The 25085-nt window shown below is 41.5% G+C and overlaps 1 protein-coding gene across 1 annotated transcript; it reads left to right on the top strand.

The window, feature by feature from the left end:
* Positions 1 to 1482: 1482 nt before the first annotated feature.
* Positions 1483 to 24995, top strand: erbb3a (erb-b2 receptor tyrosine kinase 3a). The gene is made up of 29 exons (XM_084063532.1): positions 1483 to 1854; positions 9378 to 9538; positions 12225 to 12411; positions 13431 to 13556; positions 13723 to 13788; positions 13878 to 13996; positions 14101 to 14242; positions 14356 to 14469; positions 14898 to 15021; positions 15194 to 15267; positions 15378 to 15468; positions 15933 to 15950; positions 16976 to 17193; positions 17932 to 18064; positions 18196 to 18289; positions 18763 to 18917; positions 19141 to 19191; positions 19315 to 19453; positions 19547 to 19666; positions 19758 to 19856; positions 19960 to 20145; positions 20250 to 20405; positions 20576 to 20651; positions 21069 to 21215; positions 21447 to 21544; positions 21690 to 21884; positions 22022 to 22087; positions 22310 to 22571; positions 23738 to 24995. Exons 1-29 carry the CDS (start codon positions 1770 to 1772, stop codon positions 24508 to 24510), a joined length of 4275 nt encoding a protein of 1424 aa, XP_083919658.1. The 5' UTR covers positions 1483 to 1769; the 3' UTR covers positions 24511 to 24995.
* The last annotated feature ends 90 nt before the right edge of the window (positions 24996 to 25085 follow it).

Below are 25085 nucleotides of genomic sequence, written 5' to 3'. Positions count from 1 at the left end.
GCTACACAGGTTACATGTTAAACTGCAAAAAATCAGGGCCTCTCTATCTGAGATTCCCAGGCTGAATTAGGGGCCCAGCACGTCCCTGTCATGGATAGAAACGTTTCATTGTGGATAAAGGTAGTTACTCAGAATAACTTTAGCTTGTATTGATTTGCATTGACCCTTCCCTCTATAGGGACAAGTGCACCCAAACCATGGCAGTAAAAATGTCCCCCACAACATAACAGCATAACCGTATTGAGGCTTTAAGCTTTTGGTCCATATCTCTATAGACCAGGGGTCTTCAACGTTTTCAGGCCAAGGACCCCCTAGCTGAGAGAGAGATGAAGCAGGGACCCCCTCTATATTGTATAAAATTGTGTTTCAGATAAACCTTTGCTGCTCTTTTTTCCCTCTATAACTCTTTTCCAAAAATAGCCGATCTGTTGTGAGCTTGTAGATGTGCTATTTTTGGCTTTAAGTTCTCCTCATAAAAAGGGATGCTAGGGTTCAAGTGGTTAATGTAAAAAAAAAAAAATCATATCACACAAAGATTTGGCGGACCCCCTGTATTAACTCTGAGGACCCCCTAGGGGTCCCGGACCCCCCTGTTGAAGACCCCTGCTATAGACCATTTGTCTTTGCAATGAGGAGTTTAAGCACTGCAAGCTACAACCCTAACCCTCTCTGTAACTGTCAACAGACTGTCCTGCACTGACATTATCAGAGACCTACAGTATAAGGAAGAGTTGCTCTTCCGTTTGTTCCTTACATAATGGCCATGCTGTATGCTGTAATAATGTATTAATTGCTATCCAGTGGCGCAGCCCCCCTAAAATTCTGTTAGAATTCTGCTAGAATTGCCCCTACATTACATGTGTGCATTGAATGTGTGCATTCGACCAGCATTTCCAATCACATTGGCTCAAGTTTTTCCCTGATTGAAATACAAATGTCACCTTAGTCACTGTTTCTATTGAAACACTCTAGCCAGAGCAGTCTTTGAATCAGAATTTATTGTCATTATACCAAGGTAGGCTACAGCAAAATTAAAAGCTCAGCTTTAAAGTGTAGGACCACATAGCACATTGTGTGCTCAACAACATTCAACAACAACAACAATTCTCTCTCTCTCTCTCTCTCTCTCTCTCTCTCTCTCTCTCTCTCTCTCTCTCTGTGTGTGTGTGTGTGTGTGTGTGTGTGTGTGTTGTGTGTGTGTGTGTGTGTGTGTGTGTGTGTGTGTGTGTGTGTGTGTGTGTGTGTGTGTGTGTGTGTGTGTGTGTGTGTGTGTGTGTGTGTGTGTGTGTGTGTGTGTGTGTGTGTGTGTGTGTGTGTGTGTGTGTGCGCGCGCGCGCGCGTGTGTGTGTGGTACAACTAGTGCAGCAGCTGCACAACTGGAAGAACAGACGCTCCTGTCTCTGATTGGCTAATAAGCCCGCACCAACCACCACCAGTGACTTGTAGTGATTTTACGCACTGAAGGAGAGGCTGACTGTTAAACTATGAAATAGCATGGACACGTTTTACAATAGCGCGGATTTATTAAAGAACTTCTGAGTCAGAGGAGATCGAGGCGAAGAAGCCAAAGGAAACCTAACATGATGAGCTACTACCGTACATCGCACATGGCATGATCTGATCATCAGGATTAACGACGAAGGAACTGATTTAATGAACTAAATGGACTTTCTCAGACTAGAGGAAAATATTTCCATGTCAAGCAGATTTCTGCACCATCGTTATGCCAGTTTAAACATCATACAATCAATCAGTGTATTTGATCGAGGATGATTCATTCCCCTCTCAATGTGTTGGGTCTCTGCGTCTTGCTGCCATGGTTTCTCCATCACACCTGTGCTCAGACCGAGGAAGGTAAGATCGGATCGGATCGGATCGTATAGACCCGTCTTGTAGGCTAGAAGAAGTACTCTTATGTTTTACTTAAGTAAAAGTACCAATACTGCAATGTAGAATTACTCTGTTACAAGTAAAATTCCAGTACTCAAAATATACTTAAAGTAGGCTACCAAAAGTAGAAAGTAGCTACTCATTGTGCAGAATTAATCATTTCACAAGTTCAAAATGTATACAAATGTTTTGGAAACAGATTGGCTATTTTCAAATGGCCGATATATATAGGGCTGAAGTGGTTAATGTGTGTTTTGTAATAATAATCCAACTAAATCTGTAAAGTAACTTGTCAAATAATTGTAGTGAAGTAAAAAGTACAATATTTGCCTCTGAGATGTAGTGGAGTAGATAAGTAAAAGTATTGAAAATTGGAAAGTAAACTGAAGAACTGAAGAAAGTAAAACAATACCTCAAAATTGTACTGAAGTACAGTAGTTGAGTAAATGTAGCTACTTTACACCACTGGCTATACAGGACTCTATGCCTGTTTTCTGGCTTTTCTCTGTAGGTTAATTTATCCCATTTAGTTTACAATAAGCCATCTCCTAAAATGGATAGGCTTATATGTTTATAATATTCTTAATCACACTGACCACGCCAATGAACCTGCTAATAAGGTACTAATCATGTAAACTAGACCTACTGTACATGCATCAGTTAATGTAAGCTCCATGCATCAGTTCATCATAAAGAGGGGAAAAAACCTGTTCTAGAACTTCAAGAACTTGTTTGCTGTGAGTCAATGACACCTCTCCCAGGGCTGTGTATACTTTAGGATGTCTGTCTCAATTGTCTGCCTCTGTTGTGATAGCACAATCCATCCCCTCTTTTTTTCTAAAGAGAAATACATATTATTTAAAGACACATTTCCCCTCATCAGTTGTAGCTACTCTGATCAGCACTGCACCGATACACCTGCTGTCCATTTTCTTTTTCATTGGAGAGCAGGTCTATCTGTGGCAATATGTGTGCAAATCTTTGAATATATATATATTTTTGAAAGTGCACATTTTTAACTCAAATCTTGACTTCCTGGGGGGTCCCTGGAACAACATATTTTGAGATGGGGGTCCGCGGCCAGGTACATATCATTTTGGGGGTCCTTGACATGAAAAAGTTTGAGAACCACTGATATAGCAACATAAGCTGAAAAAAAACTAACTGTTAGGATTTAGAAGACATTTGTAGAATCCCCAGAAGCAAAGAAAATGCTTTTCACTTTAAAAACTATATATTCAAAGATTTGCACAAGTTGTTCACGATTTTTCAAAAATAGCAGATTTACAAGCTCGTAGCGCGGCACTCGGTGCCGCGCTATGAGCTTGTAGATCTGCTATTTTCGAATAGCCAAAGAAATCTTTAAAAGTTAAAAGAAAAAGTCAAGTCAAGCCATTTGCTTTATCCCCACATTGAAACATTACACATAGAACAACAACTATCTTCGAATTCTAATGAAGGGCAGTACTGTATGTGTGCATAGCAGAGAGAGAGAGTTGTTGTGATTTGAATCTGACTTGGTGAACCTTGGCCCCCTGCAGTCACTTGGCAGTAGGAAAATAAGGTGGTGCTCAGTTCGAGAAAAACAATGTCAGGTGATGGAGTTCAGGTATTGGCGAACTCAGGTGTGACTTCACTGGAATCAGTTCAGGGAAGTAGTGAGATAAATAAACATGTTGACCTGACCAGTGGTTCAAAGTAACTGAGTACATTTACTTAAGTACTTTACTTGAATATTTCCATTTTTATGATACTTTATACTTTTACCAAACTACATCTAAGAGGCAAGATTATTTTACATTTTAGTCACTTGTTAATTTATAGATTTATTTGACTAATTAAAAAAACAACTAATTTATATTTCAGATATTCCAAAATCTATATTCCAAAATTATAAATCTGCTTGTTTTCAAATTGGGAAAACTTTGAGTACTTTTACTTTGGTACTGTAAGTATTTGTATGCCAATACTTTGAATCCAGGCCTTTTACTTAAATATGAGCTCTATTTCCACCACTGATGTCAACAAACCAAGATCGAGGATTGTAATGTATGTTCAAATTTCTAAAGAGCAACAAATTAACACAATCATCATTTTGTTTCTAAACACAATTAATGTTTAAGCATATATGCTTTTTCTATTGCATTTCTGCAAAATGAGGAGCAGTATAACTTGTAGCTCACTTTGCAGTAGTTAAGTACAAGAACCCAATCACCAGGCCAAACTCTAGGTTGTGACACAGCTGTCTTGGTAGATGAGAAAACAGATCAAGCATCATTGAAAACGACACATTCACTTGTTCCCTCCACTGGCATTCAGACCATACAGTACCTTATGAGTGAATTCTACTCAATACCTTGAATGCACAATAGCTTTAAAATATTTGTTATTACTCATTTGTTTATAACATCTGATTGTTAGAAAGTTCAAGTCCAAATAAGAAAAACTCCATGTCCGAGTCAAGTCCAAGTCACAGACAGTTGAGTCCAAGTCTAGTCATATGTTATGGGTTACTGTGACTCAAGACAAACTTGAGTCCATGTCCCTGGACTCAGGTACTACTGACCGTGCACTCAGTTGTGACATAAACATTTTGTTTACGATCTACAAGCTCACAATGCAACCCATTGTGAGCTTGTAGATCTGCAATTTTCGAAAGATATTTATACATTTGAAAACTTGTGAAATGGGACATTCTGCACAATGAGTAGGCTACTTTCTACTTTTGGTACTTTAAGTACATTTTGATACCAATACTTTTGTACTCTTCCTCAAGTAAATTTCGAATTCCGAACTCCTACTTGTAACAGAGTGTTTCTACATTGCAGTATTGATACTTTTACTTTTACTACTGTAAAAAAAAAAGAGTACTTTTTCCACCACTGATTTTCAGTTGGAGTTTTGAGTGGTAGGTAGTGGTATCAATGCAGAAACAGAAATGGGCCACAAGGTGGGGTTCAAAATGCCACTTTGAAACACTTGAAACAAACAAACATTGTGGAATTAGTCCCCTTTCAAAGGAAAACAGTTTGTACCAAGTTGGTAATTGCTTCTTTGACTATGGCTTTACAGGTGTGGCTTCTGTTCAGAGCAAAGGATGCGTCAAAACGCAAATATGCTGTCGCTCCAGTTTTGAAAACATGTCGCATGATGTTGAGCAATCTCTATGCCCTTCTCTGTAAGCCAAAGTAAAGTATAAGTGGAAAATAAGGAAGCTCTGAGCACAAGGAAGGACAAGGAGAGAGCAGGAATAACGCTCCGATTCATAAAGTACTGTATGTGCAGCTGTAAGCCATGAAAAGGAAATGATACAGGTGCTCAGGTGTCTGTCTTTGTGCTTGCCTCTGTGTGTGTGTGTATGGCTGTGTGTGTGCTTGCGCGTGGTGTGTGCGCGTGCACGTGCAGTAGTGAGTCAGAGGTATGCGGTAATCTCTTGCCACCCTGTGCCAAGTTTCTGTTTACCTCCAATGTTCGTCTGTACTGCTTTATTGAACTTGTTTATCTCCTCCCTCCCTCCATTCTTTTCTCTCTTCTTGAGCGTGAAACCTTGGTAACAACAACTGAATGGAAATGACAGCAAAACCCGATCCCCGTCCACCTATACTGTGTAATGTTTTCTGCACGCGCGTGTGTTGGGTTACACTTTAATGTAGGTAACAATAACACCATTCATTCCCCCCAGAGTTCATGTGTACAGTATGGCAGAAACACGATGTGAGAAAGCAGAGCGGAGGGTCGTGGCTGAATGATTATGAGGGTGGCATGATGACATAGTAAATGTAAAGACTGAGAGCAAATAAAGACAGAAAGAGAGAGATAGTTAGAGAGGCATGGGGGGGTGGGGGGGGTATGGCGGGTCAGAGAGGCCACAACAGACTTGTTTTGTGTGCGTGTATGTGTGTTGAAATTGCAAGTGGGTTTTTTGAGTGTGTGTATGTCAGTGTTTGTGTGTGGGCTCCCTATTAACCCTCCAACCAATTCCATTTCTTTGTATAATCTGTTTGCCATGACAGTGCCCCTTTGAGAGAGAGAACCCACTCATCCCAGCCCACAGCTGCACCATGTGTATTGTCAATGTGGCCACTATACCATTCACATACACACATGCATGTGTGTATCCTCGTTAGAGACCCTTAAAGGTCCATTTGTACACTCTCACAGTTAAATTGACACCCAGGATTTTGACTGTGCGTATACACAGTTGCTTTCAAGTTATTTGTTGTTTTACGTTTAACTACTTAAACCCTATGCTTTGTTGACCGGGGTCCCCCAGTGGTAATACTTGGTGGTCCCTCAACACTAATGTCTTTGGCGAAAATTGCTGACCAGCTCACAACACGTTGAGTTAGATGCAATGTGTTCTGAGCTTGTAGATTTCCGCTGAAGGTTTGCCTATACTACATGCCCAAAATAGGGATGCTAGGGTTTGTGTGGTTAATATTGATTATCTAGAGTGAAACGCACTTGTATGCATTGTGGGTGTCGTGCATTGAACCCGAGTGTACATGTGCAGGTGTTGAGTATTTCCCAACAGGTAATTCAACTCAAGTAACAGCCCAAGCAATCCACTGATAGCAGTGACCTGCTTTCAGGGTTTCACTTAGATAAAGGAGGTTGCTTCTTGTGCAATCAACCTAATTTCGGTCAGATGGCTTTCTAATAATGAGCAAATATCATTGAACGTTCACTGAACTCTAAAGAGTAATCTGGAGACTTAATTAGCTCTCTCCAGGAGCTTAGGTAATAGCAACAGTGTCTTCTCTTATAGTAGCTCACATCTAGGGATCAAGTGCTTACCAATGTCCCTTGTTCTTGCAGACACACTTGACTGTGCCATAAAAGGATCATATCTGTGTCTCTTCATATTTAACTCCTGAACCTTGACTTTGTCACAAACACAATAAAGTGTGTGTTATCTGAGCTTTATGGGGGGTAATGCGTACCCATTGCACTGTTGTTCCTTTCAATCACATCTCTCCACACTCACTTGCTGCGTGTTTTAATGTGCAGGTTCAAGAATGCGGCAGTTTTTATGCGCTTTGTTGCTGACGTCGTTGTCGGGGCAGCACTGGGTCAGGAGGTAGAGTCTTAATCGGGCAGTTCCTGGTTTGATCTCCAGGTGCTCCTGGCTTCGTGTTGTAGAAGTGACCTTGAACAAGACTGAATCCCATGCTCCGGATGAGCAGGTTGGCGCCTTGCATGGTTGCGCTATCGGTGTGAGAAATTGTGAATGACATTGTACTTAATTCACCTTCACAGTAAATTCCTCAGCATTAATTTAACTCTGAGATAGGGCTGAAACTATCGACTTTTTTCTTAACCATTATTCTAACGATTAATCTTTCAGTTAATCATTTTTTTCCTTCAAATATCAATGATTAACCGCTAAAGCGTTATTATTATTATTCTTTGTTGCACAACGGTGTCATGCCAAAGTAGTGATAAGATATTATTACTCTGAGAGTGTACAAATGCAACCAAATGGACCCTAACCCATTTGTAACTCTGGGTCCATTTAATTCCATTTGTACGTTAAAAAACGATTATCATGAATGCCCTTCTTCAGTCCCCTTCCTTCCCTCCATTTTCTTTCCGTCTTTTCATCTCTCTCTCTCTCTTTCTCTCTCTCTCTCGCTCTCTCGCTCTCTCGCTCTCTCGCTCTCTCTCTCTCTCTCTCTCTCTCTCTCTCTCTCTGAGATTTGAATAGCAAAGCAGTCACTTGGTTCCAGTGACACATAGTGACTGAACACCTACAGTCTATAAACAAGGCCCTGTATGTTTGTCCCAGAGAACGGCATGCCCTGCCTGTATAGCTACAATTCTTAGCTTGTTTCACTCTGTTACAATACTTTCATTGATATTGTGAGAACAGGACAAAGCAGCTTGTAGAAAATTGCCTTTAAGTTGCTAAATCAATCCATCCATTTTAGAGGAAAATACTACCAGAATGTGCTTTTTTTTAAGAAAGAAAGAAAACAGATTCTGCTTTCACATGCAGGACTACATACATGGAAAACTATATCTTAATACATGATTAGAAGTTTTCATAAGATAAACAAATCTGTGTTCGTAAAAATCTTCATTTTCATGTAGTGGATCTCATTTTGAAATGAAACTCTTCATACATCAATGCTGTCATAATAATAATAGTAATAATAATAAACATAAACTGTATATTGCATAGCACTTTTCAAATGCAGAGTTAAAATGAAATAAATTGCACATTTAGAAAACAGCATGAGGAGGATTAAGCACTAAAAGTAACTTTGCAAAAATGCGAAGGGATTTAAAACAAGGCTCCGACTCAGTGAGCCTGATCTCAGGCAGGGCATTCCAAAGTGTAGGAGCTCTATTTGCAAAAGGCTGGTCTCCTTTTGCTTTTGTTATGAGTTGTTTAAAAGGAAATCTGTATTGTGTATTTCAGTAAAGTTGATCTACACTACTGTATATCTGTTGTAATCATCCCCTTTTGCTCATCACAGTTTGATAGGTGGTATGCATTTCTTTCATTTATTTTGATACTACACCATTGCATTTGTGTGTCTCACCTGCACAAATTAATCATTGGTTCACATCATTTAGTTTTTTTAATCAAAAACTCCAAAAGCAAACTCTTTCCTCATCTGCATATTATCGAATGTTTTACTTTTTAAAAGGATCCCTGGCTAATAAGCCAAATGTGCCTTCATACATTATAATTGTCCTCTATAACTAAAATGTAAAATTAAAAACACCTTAAATATTGTATTTATTTTAGAAATAGTTCATCTTTTACTCAATAGGGGCAATGCCCGTCACAAGTTGATGTAATTTGCGCATGTGTGGTCTAGCCCTATGGAATTTATGGAATGCGTGTGAAAATAAACAACAACGTAATACTTCCTAAGGTATCAAATCAATATTTGAAATATGTTTTTTTTGCACATGCATTCCATAAATTCCATAGGGACATGGACAAATGACATCATCAACTTGTGACGGGCATTGCCCCTCTTGAGTAAAAGATGAACTATTTCTAAAATAAATAAAATATTTAAGGTGGCATATTTGACTTATTACCCAGGGATCCTTTTAACACTCTCTGATCATTATAAGGTGTACTTGCTCTGCGTCTCAGAGGTGGTCTGGGGACAGTTCGGAAACCTGCCCACCAATGACATTATCAATGGGGATTCCAATAGGATAGAAACTTCAGCCTTTCACTTCCTGCAAAGCTAGCACGCTGAAATAATAAGCCATTGTTCTTGCATTAATACCAAAAAAAGGTTTGAAATCTTGTTCTGCCTTCTGAACTGTCCACAGCCCTCCCGTGAGACACAGAATGAGTAGACAGAAATGGTGCCATCTTATAATGCGCATTAGTGGACCAATTATATGAAGATAGGTTGAAAATGGGTGAAATGCTCCTTTAAATGAACATTCAGAACATTGCAGAAGGTGTAATGTTGCACTGTGGTCATTAATGTGAACCGTTTTCTCTTTACCAGTAAAAGGAGTATGTACCGGTACCCAGAATGCTCTGAGTGTGACGGGAAGTTCAGAGATGCAGTACAATCTAATGAAGGAGAGGTACACTGGCTGTGAGATCGTAATGGGGAACCTGGAGATTACAATGATGGAACACTCGAGAAACTTCACATTCCTACAGGTGAGCAGGACACTTGTATACCTCTGCTGTCGGGCAGAAACCAGCTAACTCCAAAATGCACATTTTTCAGGAAATGACGAAAACAAAACAAAAAGTGGAGTTAGGAGGGGGTGGAGCCTGGATTCAGCTAAACCAGCTAACTCCACCTCCCTTTGGTGGAGTTTTAGCTGGTTTAGCAGAAAGTTTGAGGATCCAATGGAGTTAGCTGGTTTTGTCAGAAGCGCTTTTTAATACTTTTCATTGGTTCAATATTTTTTTTATCAACACACAGACGTAGGGTGTATAGCACTGATTAATGGAAAAAAATGGAAAAATTGAGTAATATTTATTTCAGACAGAAGTCCATAGCACATAAAGGTAACATACGATAACATAAGAGACATACAACATGGGAAAAAGATAAAAAGAAATGAAAAAAGTACAAGAGTGCAATAAAAGTACTATAGTGGAATCCTACCTAATCAGCAGCAGGCTGCGGTGCCAGTACTTGCGAAGCCTGGACATGACCTGATAACAGCTCCTCACTGGGTTTGTTAGAGCCGCCATGATGCTGTTATTAGACACATCCAGGCGGCAGGCACTGCCTAACATTGTACATCAGTTGCCTCACAGGTGGGTATACCAATAGCAGTAAACAACTGACTGGCACTATGCCAACTGGGAACGCCTCATGGCATCATTGTATGCCACTCTGAGCCTCTGCACGCTTTTCACTCTGTAAGAGGACCATAAATGAGCCGTACACAGGGTGGTGACATGCTCTGAACAGTGTACACATTTTACTTTTACAGAACACAAAATTGGATGTATCACCCAGAGCGTTATTTGAGAGATATAACACTGGAAAAGTGGATTTCCTGTCCAACCATAATGCTTTTTTGGACTTTATATGTAATGTCATGTTCTTTGCCATACTGTGAGCATATCCTCAATAATTATTGCAACCCGCAGTATATGGGTTAAGTATGACTAAGTCACCTGGATACATGAGGTGATTGACAACTCCTTTAGAGCATAGATGCATACATCTGTACTGTAAACCAAATCTATTATCAGTTGTTAAAACATACATTTCCATCCTGGTTAAAAGGACTCTTTCCAGCACTTTTGACAGGATACTGGGCTATAGGCCTGTAATTGTCCATGCTGTTTAATTTACCAGCCTTGTCCTTAAGTACAGGGACCTGTCCTTAAAGACAAGTAATAAGATAATTATGTAATAAGATAAGATGTATTGCCTACACAACAAAATACTGAGCATTAATTTAACACTGATAATTTTACTGTGTCTGTGTGTGTGTGTGTGTGTAGGACTGTGAACGGGGCGGCCATAGCTGAGTGGGTAGAGAGGCAGTCTGTGAATCGGAAGGTTGTTGGTTTGACCCGTGGCTCGCCCAGCCTATGTGTCGAAGTTTACCTGACTTATAGACACTTAACCCCTAACAGCTCACCCGTGCACTCATGAAAGCCATCTGAGCAGAGCAGCCATCAGCATGGGTGAAGCTATAAACGCAGTTTCCCCTTTCCCAGGGACCAGAAGATACTCCTGTATCATAACAAACAAATTAACCTAGAGCCTAGGAGGAATAATGTACAAGTATGGTTATTTCAGACTTCCCTGAGGCACACAGAAAAACTAAAACAAGCTTGTTTCTTATCACTGTCTCCATTGGGTGATGTCACTGTCTGCTGTGTACAATGAGCTCCCTCATGTTCCCTTGAAAAACACTTTACTCTATTACACACTGTTGAACAGCCTCTGTGATTAATGGAACAACCAAGACAAACGTTTGTTGCCAGGGTGTGATATCAGTTAATAACAAATAGGCGTAGCAAAGATTATCACGTTTCAAGCTAGAGTGACTCTCAGGAAGCTTACGTACCCATTATGGAAAAAGAAAAAACATCTGCTACTGTATAGTATGTTTACTATGCAAAGAAATATGTTTTTATTGAAATAGATTTTTCACGCACGCGCACGCACACGCACACGCACACGCACACGCACACGCACACACACACACACACACACACACACACGCACACGCACACGCACACACACACACACACGCACACGCACACGCACACGCACACGCACACACACACACACACACACACACACACACACACACACACACACACACACACACGCACACACACACACACACACACACACACACACACACACACACACACACACATACACATATTGGTTTGCTGTTAAGTGTGCTTTATACTTGCAGTCAGTGGTGTAAAAAGTACTCAAATTCTTTACTTAAGTAAAAGTATCAATACTGCAATATAGCAATACTCTGTTACAAGTAAAAGTCCGGAATTCTAAATTTACTTGAGTAAAAGTACAAAACTATTGGCCTCAAAATGTACCAAAAGTAAAAGTACTAAAATGTTTGAAAATAGCAGATCTACAAGCTCACAATGCATCGTGATGCGACGCGTTGTGAGCTTGTAGATCGGCTATTTTTAAGGGTATAAAATAGGTATGGTATAAAAAAGGGCTAAAGTGGTTAATGTATGTTTTATAATGTAATAATGTATATATGCAAAGTAACTAGTAACTAAAGTTTTCAAATAATTGTAGTGGAGTAAAAGTATAATATTTCCAACGGGCCCGATAGTGGTACAATCTGCATTCACTCCCATCGCCTATCTCTCTGTTCCACTTCAGTCTATCAGAGAGGTGACAGGTTACATCCTGATCGCTATCAACCAGTTCAGCCGTCTCCCCCTGGACCACCTGCGTGTCATCAGGGGAAACACACTGTATGATGGCCGCTTCGCCTTGGCTGTGCTGGTCAACTATCAGAAGGATGGACAACAAGGACTGCAGGAACTGGGCCTCACACACCTTACAGGTGAACACACACAACTGCATCTCATTAGCACCTTATTACATTGACGATGGTAATTACAACGGGTGTATGTTTAAATGTTATCAAACATTTGTGTGGCGTCGCCTCTGGCGTGCTGCCAACATCTGCCCCTGTCGGCCGTCACACACACACACACACACACACACACACACGCACACGCACACGCACACGCACACACAAACACGCGCACACACATGCACACAAACACGCACACACATGTCACATACTCACGACCCGCTTGTCTTCCTTCGTAGACAGGATGGTAATAAAATTTGGCAGACATAAACACAAAATGTTTTGCGTACACAGTAAAATAAGATGTTGCTTTGTAGTGTAGTGTAGTTTTTATTGGCATGTTTTCAACATTCCGCCCCCCTCCTACCTCATGGAATGTGTGAGGGTGTTTTTTTATGTGGGAGAATGGAACTATGAGCACTATGCTGCCGTTGATGGCTGTTAGTGTTGCCACACCCTCATGGGGCTGCCTCACCCACACACCTGTCATCAGAAGGAGTCACAGAATGTCTTTGAATGGATGTAGATCATGGGAAGTACCTGGGTCTTCTCGTGTGTTTTTAACATAACGTACACTCAAGACTTAAGACTTTGTCTTGAAACATACCTTCAAATATCAAATTAGGTTTCACATGGCGACTCACCTGAGTTTGGGAACCACTGCCATAGAGTACAGAGTGATAATGCTGATAATATTGTATCATGAAGACATAATTATGCCATGATTTTGTGAATGTAACCTTAACTGTACCTTTATCATTTGTGTCCTTATATGCTCTCTTTGGGCATAAATACATTGTTAAAATGTATTCGTGTGTGTGTGTGTGTGTGTGTGTGTGTGTGTGTGTGTGTGTGTGTGTGTGTGTGTGTGTGTGTGTGTGTGTGTGTGTGTGTGTGTGTGTGTGTGTGTGTGTGTGTGTGTGTGTGTGTGTGTGTGTGTGTGTGTGTGTGTGTGTGTGTGTGTATGTGTACATACATGTTAACAGAGATACTGGAGGGAGGGGTCCAGATCATCCAGAATAAATTCCTGAGCTATGGCCCTCAGGTCAACTGGCTGGACATAGTGAAGGATGGCTCATCAGAGGTTATCATTAATGAAAATGGACCTGAGGGTGAGTGGAGGCATTATAGTAATGAGACATTGTATCTGTATATTACACAGTAATGGACACGTCCATTTCTAAACTCTAAGAGTTACATTAACACTGAGGATTTTACTCCATTCAGACTTGAATGGATTTGTCCATTTCAGACTTATAATATAATAATAATTTTCAGGGCGTTGTAATGAGATGTGCAAGGGTGGTCCATGTTGGGGGCCAGAGAGTGACGCGTGCCAGATCTGTAAGTCATATCGACACATCGCCTCTTTAAATGGTTTCAACTTTCTGTGTCCACCTGCCAGTCTCTAACGCTGTCGCCCTCTCTCGTAGTGACCAAGACCGTGTGTGCTCCTCAGTGCAACGGACGCTGCTTTGGAGGAAGCCCCAGTGAGTGTTGTCACATAGAGTGTGCAGGAGGCTGCACTGGACCATTGGATACAGGCTGCTTTGTGAGTATATAGGCTAAAATCATAAAATCATAAAACTCATACAAAGAAACAGAGCAATAACGTATTTACTGTATGGTTTGTACGATGTGGTATTCTTTGCGCAGGCTTGCAGGAACTTCAACAACTCAGGCTCCTGCGTGCCTCAGTGTCCACAGACCCTCATCTATAACAAGCACACGTTCAAGTTGGAGCCCAACCCCAGTGCCAAGTACCAGTATGGCCCATTCTGTGTGACCCAGTGCCCTGGTGAGGAGTCCCCACGCAATGATATACCTCACATGGGTCGCATCCGTACAAATGAGGCTTTAGAATTGAATTAAGAAGCCTGCTGTTTTTGTCTTGTCATCCTCTTTTCACAGCTAACTTTGTGGTGGATGGCAGCTCATGTGTGAGGAGCTGCCCTTCTGATAAGAAGGAAGTGGAGAGGAAAGGAGGGAAAAGATGTGAGCCCTGTGGAGGGCTCTGTCCAAAAGGTACTCCTAAGGAATTCAGTCATTTGAGATTCGTTATCATTAGGGATGCAATAGTTAATTGATTTAGTTAATACTAATCGATTTAATTGATTATTAAAAAAACGCTAATTTTAAGAAACAATTATCGATTTTGGGGGCAGGTATTTGTAATTTTTAAACTTTTTTCAACATAAAAAAAAAACTCGCAGATCAGCAAGATTATGGAAAATCTATTAGAATTTGTTCGTATCGGGTCGTTGATATATAAAAAAAATAAAAATGTATGAATTATTAAATGTGAATTAATGAGAAATAATTGCTTCTCTATTATATAATTAACCCAACAAGTAATCGAAGATAATTGAAAGTTGTTGCCCTAGTTATCATGACCGTGTGACGTAGGCCGACAACCCCCCCCCTTCTCATTCCTCCTATCCTCCTCCTCCCAGCTTGCCGTGGCACAACAGCAGGATCTACCGACAGACAGACTATTGATGCCCGCAATATCGACAGCTTCATCAACTGCACCAAGATCCAGGGGAGCTTGCATTTCCTGGTCACTGGAATCAAAGGGTGAGCAATGTACCGGCTTTACTGTTTGTGATGTTTTTAATGTGTTTGCGTCTATTTCTCTTTACTGTCTCCAGCAAATTGTTGACTGACAGCATGTTATGATGTTATGACAATGTTTTGTGTTTTTTATTTTTGTCTTATTTATTACTTTCAAAATGCTGTCTATTGATAGAGATGCATACAACAGCATTCCAGCCCTGGATCCAGAGAAACTGAAAATCTTCAACACTGTGCGGGAGATTACAGGTGTGTGTGTGTGTGGGGAAGGGGTAGGCCTAGATGTTTTATATGCACTGTATATGTTACTGTATTCCAACCTGAACAAACTGGATAAATTGGATTACGCCTTTTTGCAGATATTCTTAGCATCCAGTCATGGCCTGAGAACATGTCTGATCTGTCAGTCTTCTCTAACCTGCAAACAATTCAAGGCAGAACACTTTATAGGTGAGATCTTATTTGTTTTAGTTGTTTTAAATATTTATTGTGTTTCCCTTATGTAATAGACGTTCACTGCATCTCATGTCACCATCTGTGCTTAACCCCCATTGTCCCAACCCCCAACTTCTTCATAACAACCCCCAAATTAATATGTTTTTTGGCCATGGACCCCCATCAGAAAAGATTTTGTGCCAGAGACATGATTTGTGCTGTTAAAACATTTAAAAAAATATTCCTATTACTATACTTTGTTTTTTATTGCAGAAATACAAGCTTGTATCAGCTATTTTCAAATAGCCGATGCATATAGAGTTAAAATGGTTAAACTGATTTTGATACTGTATTCAATAATTTTCCTGGGGGTCCCTGGACCCCACTTTGAGAACCACTGGACCATGTCATATGTCATCATCCCTGTCTCATAACCCTTAACATGTGTCCTCTCTCTGTCTCTGTTTGATCCCATTTAGAGGAGTGAGCTCTAAAAGGTACAGTCATGTGTTTTCACTCGTGCTGATGTCTGATCACATTTCATACAGAACAGTTTTGCTGAATGACAATTATTTATTGCCTTCTATTATATGCATGCTATTAATTTAACCTACTAAGCCCTATATACTTCTTTGTACAGCAAATTGCGAAGATAGTCGATCTACAAGCTCACAACGTGTTGCAATATGCAATGCATATTTTCATACTTTTTAAGAGGTTTTGACAGTTTAAAAGAAAGTGTTTGCCTACAATGACATGCCAAAAATAGGGAAGCCAAGTTGAAAGTGGTTAATAAAGTCTATAGACTATCCTCTATGGACACTATCACACTGTTGGTGTGCATTTCAGTTAACTGTTGCCAGTTACCATAGTCTGTAGAAACAACAATATTTACAATACAATCCATAGAGAGAGAAAATACCCCCGTCTGCCTGTTTCGGCCTTTTTTGGAGTTCCTTCAATTCCCATGATGCATTTCCCATGCAAGCACTGGCCTGGCACATACACTCTATGGCCATCATTACAACAACCTGATTTACAGTATTCTTGTATGGTCAATATTACTTTTTTCCATAAGGACAGTTAACAAGGATAAGGTCACAGCCACTGAAGGTAGTGGGTAAAAAACAGGAATTAAGGGTGGTCGTTTTCCCATTTACAGATTTTGTAACAGTGACATGACTGGGGTAAACTTTTCAGCACAGCTTCAGCAGCAGTAATGGAACATTACAAGAAATATAGAGAGAAAATTATGAAAATTGTGATAGGGTCCCTTTAAGTGCTGTGGTATATTGACTCAAACATTGGTGGTGGGTTTTCTCATGTAAATGGTATGTATGGTATGTAGCCTATCTAGCTGTGACTGATTGGGATCTGAGTAAACACTGGGTTAATTGGTTATATTTTAAACACAGGCACAATCACTCTTGCTATTTAGTAACCATATGAGAATAAAAGCTTCTTTAATTTAATCGACGACTGAACCTTTTAATGCCACTATACTCACTCCCTGCGTTTTCAGGGGTTACTCTCTGATGGTGGTGAAGATTCCATCTCTCACCTCCCTGGGGCTACGATCACTACGCACAATCTACGATGGCAATATCTATGTCTCTGGAAACAAATTGCTGTGCTACCATGACACCGTCAACTGGACACGAATTTTTAGCGGTAGCACCCGCCCTCTGCGACGTCAGAAGAACACCGATGTCAAGGAGAATCGGCCACATAGCCAGTGTGGTAAGTCAGGTTGAAAGCAATTGACATTATGGTTAGACTCACACGTCAGTCTCTAAATGCTTCACTCAACTAGAGACTGAAGACCATCTCCCTTTGGTGGAAACAAATAGACAGAAAAAAAAGAAACTGCATTGTAGAATCAATCCACTGTCTTCATATTGGGGCGGTGATACGATTTCCAAAGCAGTATAGGCGTAAGTTTGTTAGCAGCCGTTCTGGTTTTAGTTAGAGCAACTACCTTGCATTTAGATGTCGCCAGACATATCAGTGGCTTTGTGGTTGGAGTGTCTGCCCTGAGATTCCGGGGTCGTGGTTCAATCCTGTGGCCGTGTCATACCTAAATCTATAAAATGGTACCCAGTGCCACCCGGCTTGGCTCTTAGCATCAAGGGTTGGATTGGGAGTATCGTAGCGTCATGTCAAGGGGGTATACTTGTACATCATGGCTGGGGGATGTACGGCCTCACGCTACAGAAACAGGAGATAGGGTCCTGCCCTATGGGCCACACGGTTTAGGAACTGTTGGTTCCAGAGGCTTGATGTGGCAATGCAAGACTTGGTGTCACACAGTGACAATAGTAAATTTGAAAGCTCACGCATCACGCTACAACACATTGAGAGCTTGTAGATCAGCTTTTTTTTCGGTGAGTAACACGATGCGCAACTAAGTATAACTCAGGCTTGATGTTCAAATGTAGCCATCATTCCTCATCAGCTTTGGTGTCATGGTGTGTGTAGTTGCAGAAGGTCATGTGTGTGACCCGCTGTGCTCCTCTGATGGCTGTTGGGGTGCTGGACCGGACCAGTGTCTGTCCTGTAAGAATTACAGCCGAGGAGGGACCTGCGTGCACCAGTGCATGTTCTACACCGGGTCAGTCTTCAAAACGTAACAATTATAAAACTGTGTTTTGTTTTATGTAACCTATATATTTTTTTCATTTTCTGTACGTTGGCTTCCGCTGAAGTTTGATTATGTCTCTGCCTGTCTGTGTGTTTATCCAGGGAGAGCCGTGAGTTTGCCACTGCAGAGGGCGAGTGTAAGCCCTGTCACACCGAGTGTGCAGTACAAGAGGGAAAAGTGACCTGCAGCGGGCCGGTATGTGCCTCACCTTCACCCTCCAGCTAACTGACGCCATTTAGTTTGACAGACTCTCAGGTTGAAATACCAAGTCAGAGAAAACAAAAGTCAGGTTCTTCAAGTCCAGTGCATTGTTACAACAGGAGTATTGCTGCCACCGTGTGGCAATATGTCAGACACATTATGTTAATCACTCAATCCCTGTTTTCTACTTTGTTGTATGTGTGAAAATAGTGAAAATAACCATTTTGGGATATTGTTTTAGAAAATCTTTGAAACTTTGAAACACCTATACAGTAATGACATGCCCAAAATAGAGACCCCAGGTTGAAAGGGGTTAAGTTATACAGCACAGACAGATGAATTATTACATTAACCCCAGGCTTATAAGAGGTAAAATCTGGCCTCAGGCCACAGTCAATCATTCTCTCTTTCTCTTAATCTTTCTTTCCTTTGTTCCTATCTAACACTGTTCTTCCGCCTCTCTGCAGGGAGCAGATGAATGTGCGGCGTGTGCCAGTCTCAGAGACGGTCCTCACTGTGTGTCCTCATGTCCCGAGGGAGTGATGGGAGGGGAGGGAATTATATTCAAATACCCCAACAAACAACAGCGCTGCGAACCCTGCCACGCCAACTGTACCCAGGGGTAAGGGAGGAGGAGAGTGTGTGTGTGTGTGTGTGTGTGTGTGTGTGTGTGTGTGTGTGTGTGTGTGTGTGTGTGTGTGTGTGTGTGTGTGTGTGTGTGTGTGTGTGTGTGTGTGTTAGTTTATAGGTCATTTTCATCAGATTTGTATCTACAATGTGTGTAATGAAAGTGCCTGTATGTGTGTTTTGAATTTCTCTTTTTTCCCCCTGTATTTTGCATTCAGATGCTCAGGCCCAGGAATCAGGGACTGTGGGCCCGTCAGATCCATATCGGGGTAAAGACCCTCCTTTCACACAGATTCTCAATGAAAAAATGGATTGACATTGACATTGCATTAAAAAACTTACAAAGTATCAATTGCCGATATTTATACATTTCTTGTTTTGTCTCCGTCCAGCCAAACTACAGGCATAGTAATTGGAGCGATTGCGTTTCTCTTTGTTGGATTTTCCATCTTTGCTTTGGTTATTCTGTACCGCCGAGGTCTGACTATCCGTCGCAAGCGAGCCATGAGGAGATACATGGCGAGTGGAGAAGTAAGTCAGAGTCTGTTTGCATGTCATTATGCTGCAGTCAGTGTTTAAACTGGGTTTGTATTAATTAGCATGTTCTCTTTTACACCTTTATAGAGCTTTGAGCCGCTGGACCCGAGTGAGAAAGGAGCCAAAGTTCATGCTCGGATCCTGAAGCCTTCAGAGCTGCGTAAGATCAAGCTGCTGGGGAATGGAATCTTTGGCTCTGTCCATAAGGTACCGTCTGATATCAACAGTTGCCTTGCCTGTACAATGCTCCTCTCATTTGTGACACATTTCATGAAGCCATACACATGTCACCTCACAGGGCATTTGGATTCCTGAAGGAGATACCGTGAAGCTTCCTGTAGCCATAAAGATTATTCATGATCGCACCGGGCGGCAGACCTTCCATGAGGTTACAGATGTGAGAGAACCACCCCCCAAATTCACATTTAATAGTCATTCAACCCTTTTCTTTTCCTCATTTAAACAGTATATATGTTTTTTCTTGCTTTTGCCTACTACAGCACATGTTAGCCATAGGCAGCCTGGACCATACCCATGTAGTCAGGATCTTAGGTATCTGCCCGGGTGCCAGTCTGCAACTTGTCACCCAACTCAGCACACAGGGCTCTTTGCTGGAGCACATTCGGAAGCGCAGGAACTTCCTCAGCCCCCAGAGGCTGCTCAACTGGTGTGTGCAGATTGCAAAGGTAAAAACGCTAACGCCGAGGATGTTACTGTGCTTATGCATATTGTTTTTATATGCACATTGACGGTGTTACACCCTGACATTCATCCTTCATGTTCCTGTCAGGGCATGTATTACTTGGAGGAGAATAGAATGGTGCACAGGAATCTGGCAGCCAGAAATGTGCTCCTGAAGAATGATTACATCGTCCAGATCTCAGACTATGGCATTCCAGACCTGCTCTACCCCGATGAAAAGAAATACTTTTACAACGAGGTCAAGGTGTGTATTTTACTAATAAAGATATGGTTTATCATGTTAGGCATGATGCTTCAGCCAAAAGATCAAGGTCCATTGAGAGTCTTTGTCATGGATTCTTGATCTTAGGTTATTTATTTACTGTGTGTTAATGCTATCACTAAAATGATTATATGAAAATATATATGTTTTAGACCCCAATCAAATGGATGGCTTTGGAGAGCATCTTGTTTCGCAGATACACACATCAAAGTGATGTCTGGAGCTATGGTGAGTTTTGTGCTGATGTTCTCATTGTCCTTACGCATCTCAGAATCAGAATCAACTTTATTGTCACATGATCATGATAGCATAAGACCAGTAGATACAATATGTACTTGGTTACACGTGCAAAAGTGGTAACACATTGGTAGGTCCACATAGCGGCAGGTGTAATACATGATTAGACATAAGGTGCAAAAAAGAATAGAGTCCATACAGAGGAACATATCCACATGAAGGGAGGGGGAAAAATGACAATTTCAAGTAAAAAGTTCCAGTTGACAGGCCAGCTTGGTGAATACAGTGATCAGGTTCTTGTTCAGCAGTCTGATGGTAGCCGGGTGGAAACTGTTCACTGTGCCGACATCAGTGCATCCCTAGTTATTTCACCCATAAAACTCCAAAAATATATCTATCTTCATTTAGGCGTGACAATATGGGAGATGATGTCATACGGGGCGGAGCCGTATGCAGCAATGCGCCCTCAGGAAGTTCCCGATCTACTGGAGAAAGGTGAACGCCTGGCGCAGCCTCAGATCTGCACAATCGATGTCTACATGGTCATGGTCAAGTGTAAGTGCCCCTCCCTCCTACATTGTCCTCTATTCAGCTGTCACTGTAAATAACACCAACTGCATGCACAGGGGTTAAAGGTGTTAACTACAGGAGCCCACAGTAGGCTACACTGTACGCCTTCTTTCACATTTCATTTGTATATATTAGTTTCTGAAACTCATTCTTTTCTATTGGCTGAAACAACTCCATGGTGTTTATGGTCTAACAATCTATGACTCTTTATTCCAGGTTGGATGATTGATGAGAATGTCCGTCCAACCTTCAAGGAACTGGCTAGCGAGTTTACCAGAATGGCCAGAGACCCACCCCGCTATCTTGTAATCAAAGTAAGGCATCAGCTCATATGTAATTATTAATTATCATGAACAGAAGCTAAACTAATATTCTGGGGGAACATTAGCCGTGAGCTTGTAGATCGGCTATTTTCCGGCAAAGAGATTTGTGGTAGTTTACTTTAATCTTGTCCTCTAGGGGGAGTGCAGCGCACAAGAGCCAGCCCCAGATGAGCACCAGCAGCGGAGTGTGGACCTGGATGACCTGGATGGTGACCTGGAGGACCAGAACGAACAAGGACTGGAGGATGGCATGACCACCTCTCCTCAGAGTCCTCACTACCTGACGCCGTCCAGGAGCCTGTCTCGCCTCTCTAGAATGGACAGCCACAGAGTAGGACTTCTGAGTTACTACATTATCTTAATGTTGCCACGTTAAGAAAGAGAACAATGACTTGTTTCTATTAAGGTTTAACCTTGTAACAATGTCCTCCTGTGTCTCTGCCTTTCTCATGTTTCTTCTTCCAAAAGGTGGTTCTTACACCAAGTCTGGCTGGATACCTGCCTATGACCCCAGGTGTTGATAACCCAGGACAGGTGTGTGGTTTGAGATAAGAGGGGTGATGGGAAGATACAATAAATCCTATATAGTATAGTATGTCAAATCTGCATCATAAAGCCTTTTAAATGAAGCCACTTTGTAACCATGTTTCGGAAAGCTCGTTATAAATAAAGTTGAATCAATAATACATCCTAACGTATCTACAGTAAGTGTGTGTCAATCCTTTTTCCTAATGCACATGTTCTTCCTTTCCATAGCACTCGTGGCACTCACGTTCCCGGCTCAACTCGGCGCGGACCGTGTCCGAGAGCTCGGAGGGCCGTGGCACGGTGGTGGAGCTGGAGATGAGCGAGGACCTGTCGCTGACGGGGAGCCCCAGGAGAAAGCATCACCGTGAGGACAGTGCCTACATGTCCCAGAGGGACAGCATGTCCGGTGGACCGTCCGAGACTCCATCCCCAGACATGGAGGAGGACGACCTGAACGGATACGTGCTCCCCGGAGACAGCCCAGAGAGAGGTGATATAGTGACTCACATGCAGTATGCCTTAGCGTGTCTATTTTGGGCATGTCACAAAAGTTTAGGACATTTTCAAATGTATACTTAAGATCTACAATCTCACAATGCATCGCTTCACGACGCGTCTTGAGCTTGAAGGAGAAGTTCACAGAAAAAAGTATGTATTTTCTATCAATTACACACTCCATGACGCCTTGAATTCATGGAGATTTTTTAGCTTTGTCACATTCCTATGCCAATAATTGTGGCTGCTCAGTAGGAGAGAGACTTTTTTGACTCTTTGAGTCTCTTTGAGTCTCCTACCGGATAGACTCCGCTACTCATCGCCGGTCATCAAATTATTGGCTTAGGAATGCGACAAAAACAAAAAAATCTCCATGAATGCAAGGCTTCATGGGGTGCGTAAATTGATAGAAAATTAGTATTCTTTTGGGGTGAACAACTACTCCTTTAAGTGGTTAAAATCAGATACATGTTTGAATGTAGTTCATCATCTCATCTGGTCCCTGAAATAGGTGGCTGATATATTGCACTTTTACCTTAGCGCTAGGTATACTCTTGGTTGCTTGTTTTTGCAGAAAATGCACTTAAGACTTCTGGTGATTAGTAGTTTTCGTTCCCTACCTATGTTGAATGCACTTATTGTAAGTCGCTTTGGATAAAAGCGTCTGCTAAATGACTGTAATGTAATGTAATGTCCCGACCAAACTTTACTCTTTAGAAAACCTGCTCTGCTGTGTCACAACCTGAGATTGTAGAATGGACACCAAATGTCAGAGTCACAGTCATTTACAGTATATGAGATGTTGTTTTCTAGGATAGCTCTAAGGTAGCACCATGTTCACAATCTTGACCCTTACTAACTTTAGTTTAGTAAGTAAACCTTGTATGTCCAAAACTGTTGCTTTTCAGGAAATTGAAAAAAGAACCTGTGTTCCAATGTAGTTATTATAATAGTCACAAGCTCTTGTTAATACGTTTATTTGGTTAAATATTGATGAAACCCACAGACACACTTTATCACTTTCACTTTCAAAAATTCTCAATACGGAAAATAGCTGATCTACAATTTGGAGATACAAGGATTCCGCCCGACAGTGACGATATAATATATAATATAATATACTTTATCAAACTCTTCATTTATTTTCTTGTTTTTTTCTAGAAACCCTGCTGTCCAGCTCCTACGCCACTATGTCTCATGACAGGCTCATATCCAAGGCCCACTCACCGGGACCCTCGAACGACCCGGACGAGGAAGACTACGAGTATATGAACAAACAGGCGTGTGCGGCATCTCTCCAAACCAGACACAACAGCCATCCCAGAGACAACACTCCCTGGCTGAAGATGAGCAAGAGACACAGCTCCTCTCCGTCTGTACTAGACGATAGGGGAGGGGACAACGGCACAGATCACGCCTCGGTTTCAGAGCCACAGGCGTCTCGCGACGTGGAATATGAATACATGGACATCAGAGGATCTGAGTCGGAGGACAACAGTCCCCCGACACAGGACGCCCCTCACCCAACGACAGCGATCCATAACGGGATCAACGGAGAAACGGAGGAGGACGACGACTACATGGAGAACGATGCCTATCAGTACACAAACAGACAACCGAAGCTGCGACAGGCTCTCCAAGACAGAAAGGGCCTGAAGGTGCAGGGAAGGAGAGAAGATGATGCGTGCGAGTATGAGGAGATGGACTCCCTCGCCGTTCCAGAAGCTGGGGAGGCGGTGGAGTATCAGAATATACAGGGTGAGGAAGACGGGGCAGCGGGGGGCACGGAGGCGCGGGCATCTGGTTTGGACCCCTATGTCAAAGTGCAGACTGGAGTTGGAGTTGGGGACCCGCGTGGCAGAGATAGATCTTTTGACAATCCAGATTACTGGCATAGCAGGATGTTCCTGAAGGAAAATGCTGTGCATACATAAGCTGTCGTTTGGAGTTGGGAATGCAGTTGCATCATGTAGCCTCTCTATCTTCCCTATGAAATGTGTAAATGAAGGACTGTGGAAGGTGTAGCGTTCCTGAAAAGTAACCGATCAAAAGTCATCTTTAGGCTCGATTTATGCTTCCTTGGACCATGGCAGCAGAGCATAAATTAGCATTATACTGTAGCCTATGACTCAAGTTACAAAATAAGTCAACGTGTGAATCTTACAACTTTATTGTCTGTTACAAGCTGAAAGTATATTTTAGACATAAGTACATAAGACGTAAGCGCTGAGTATTTTCAGAAATAATGGCACTGAATGTTGGGGACAGTAATAGAAATGGCCAGAATACAAGCTCTGTATTTTTATGTTTACTTATTCAAATGAACAAATTTCTTGTTTTTGTTTTGTAAAGCAATTTAATTGTTTCTATACTTTGTTGATGATTTATCTGCACAATAAAATGAAATTGAATGTTTTGAAAACAATTGTAGTTTATTTAACTGACAAGTTGGCCTAAGCCTATTATTATTATTATTATTATTATTATTATGTATAATAATTATTACTGC

This window comes from Gymnoscopelus microlampas, assembly GCF_963454915.1.
Source record: "Gymnoscopelus microlampas genome assembly, chromosome: 7".
Classification (NCBI taxonomy): Eukaryota; Metazoa; Chordata; class Actinopteri; order Myctophiformes; family Myctophidae; genus Gymnoscopelus; species Gymnoscopelus microlampas.
The sequence above is the reverse complement of the archived record's forward strand: the minus strand, read 5'-3'. Positions and strand labels throughout refer to the sequence as shown.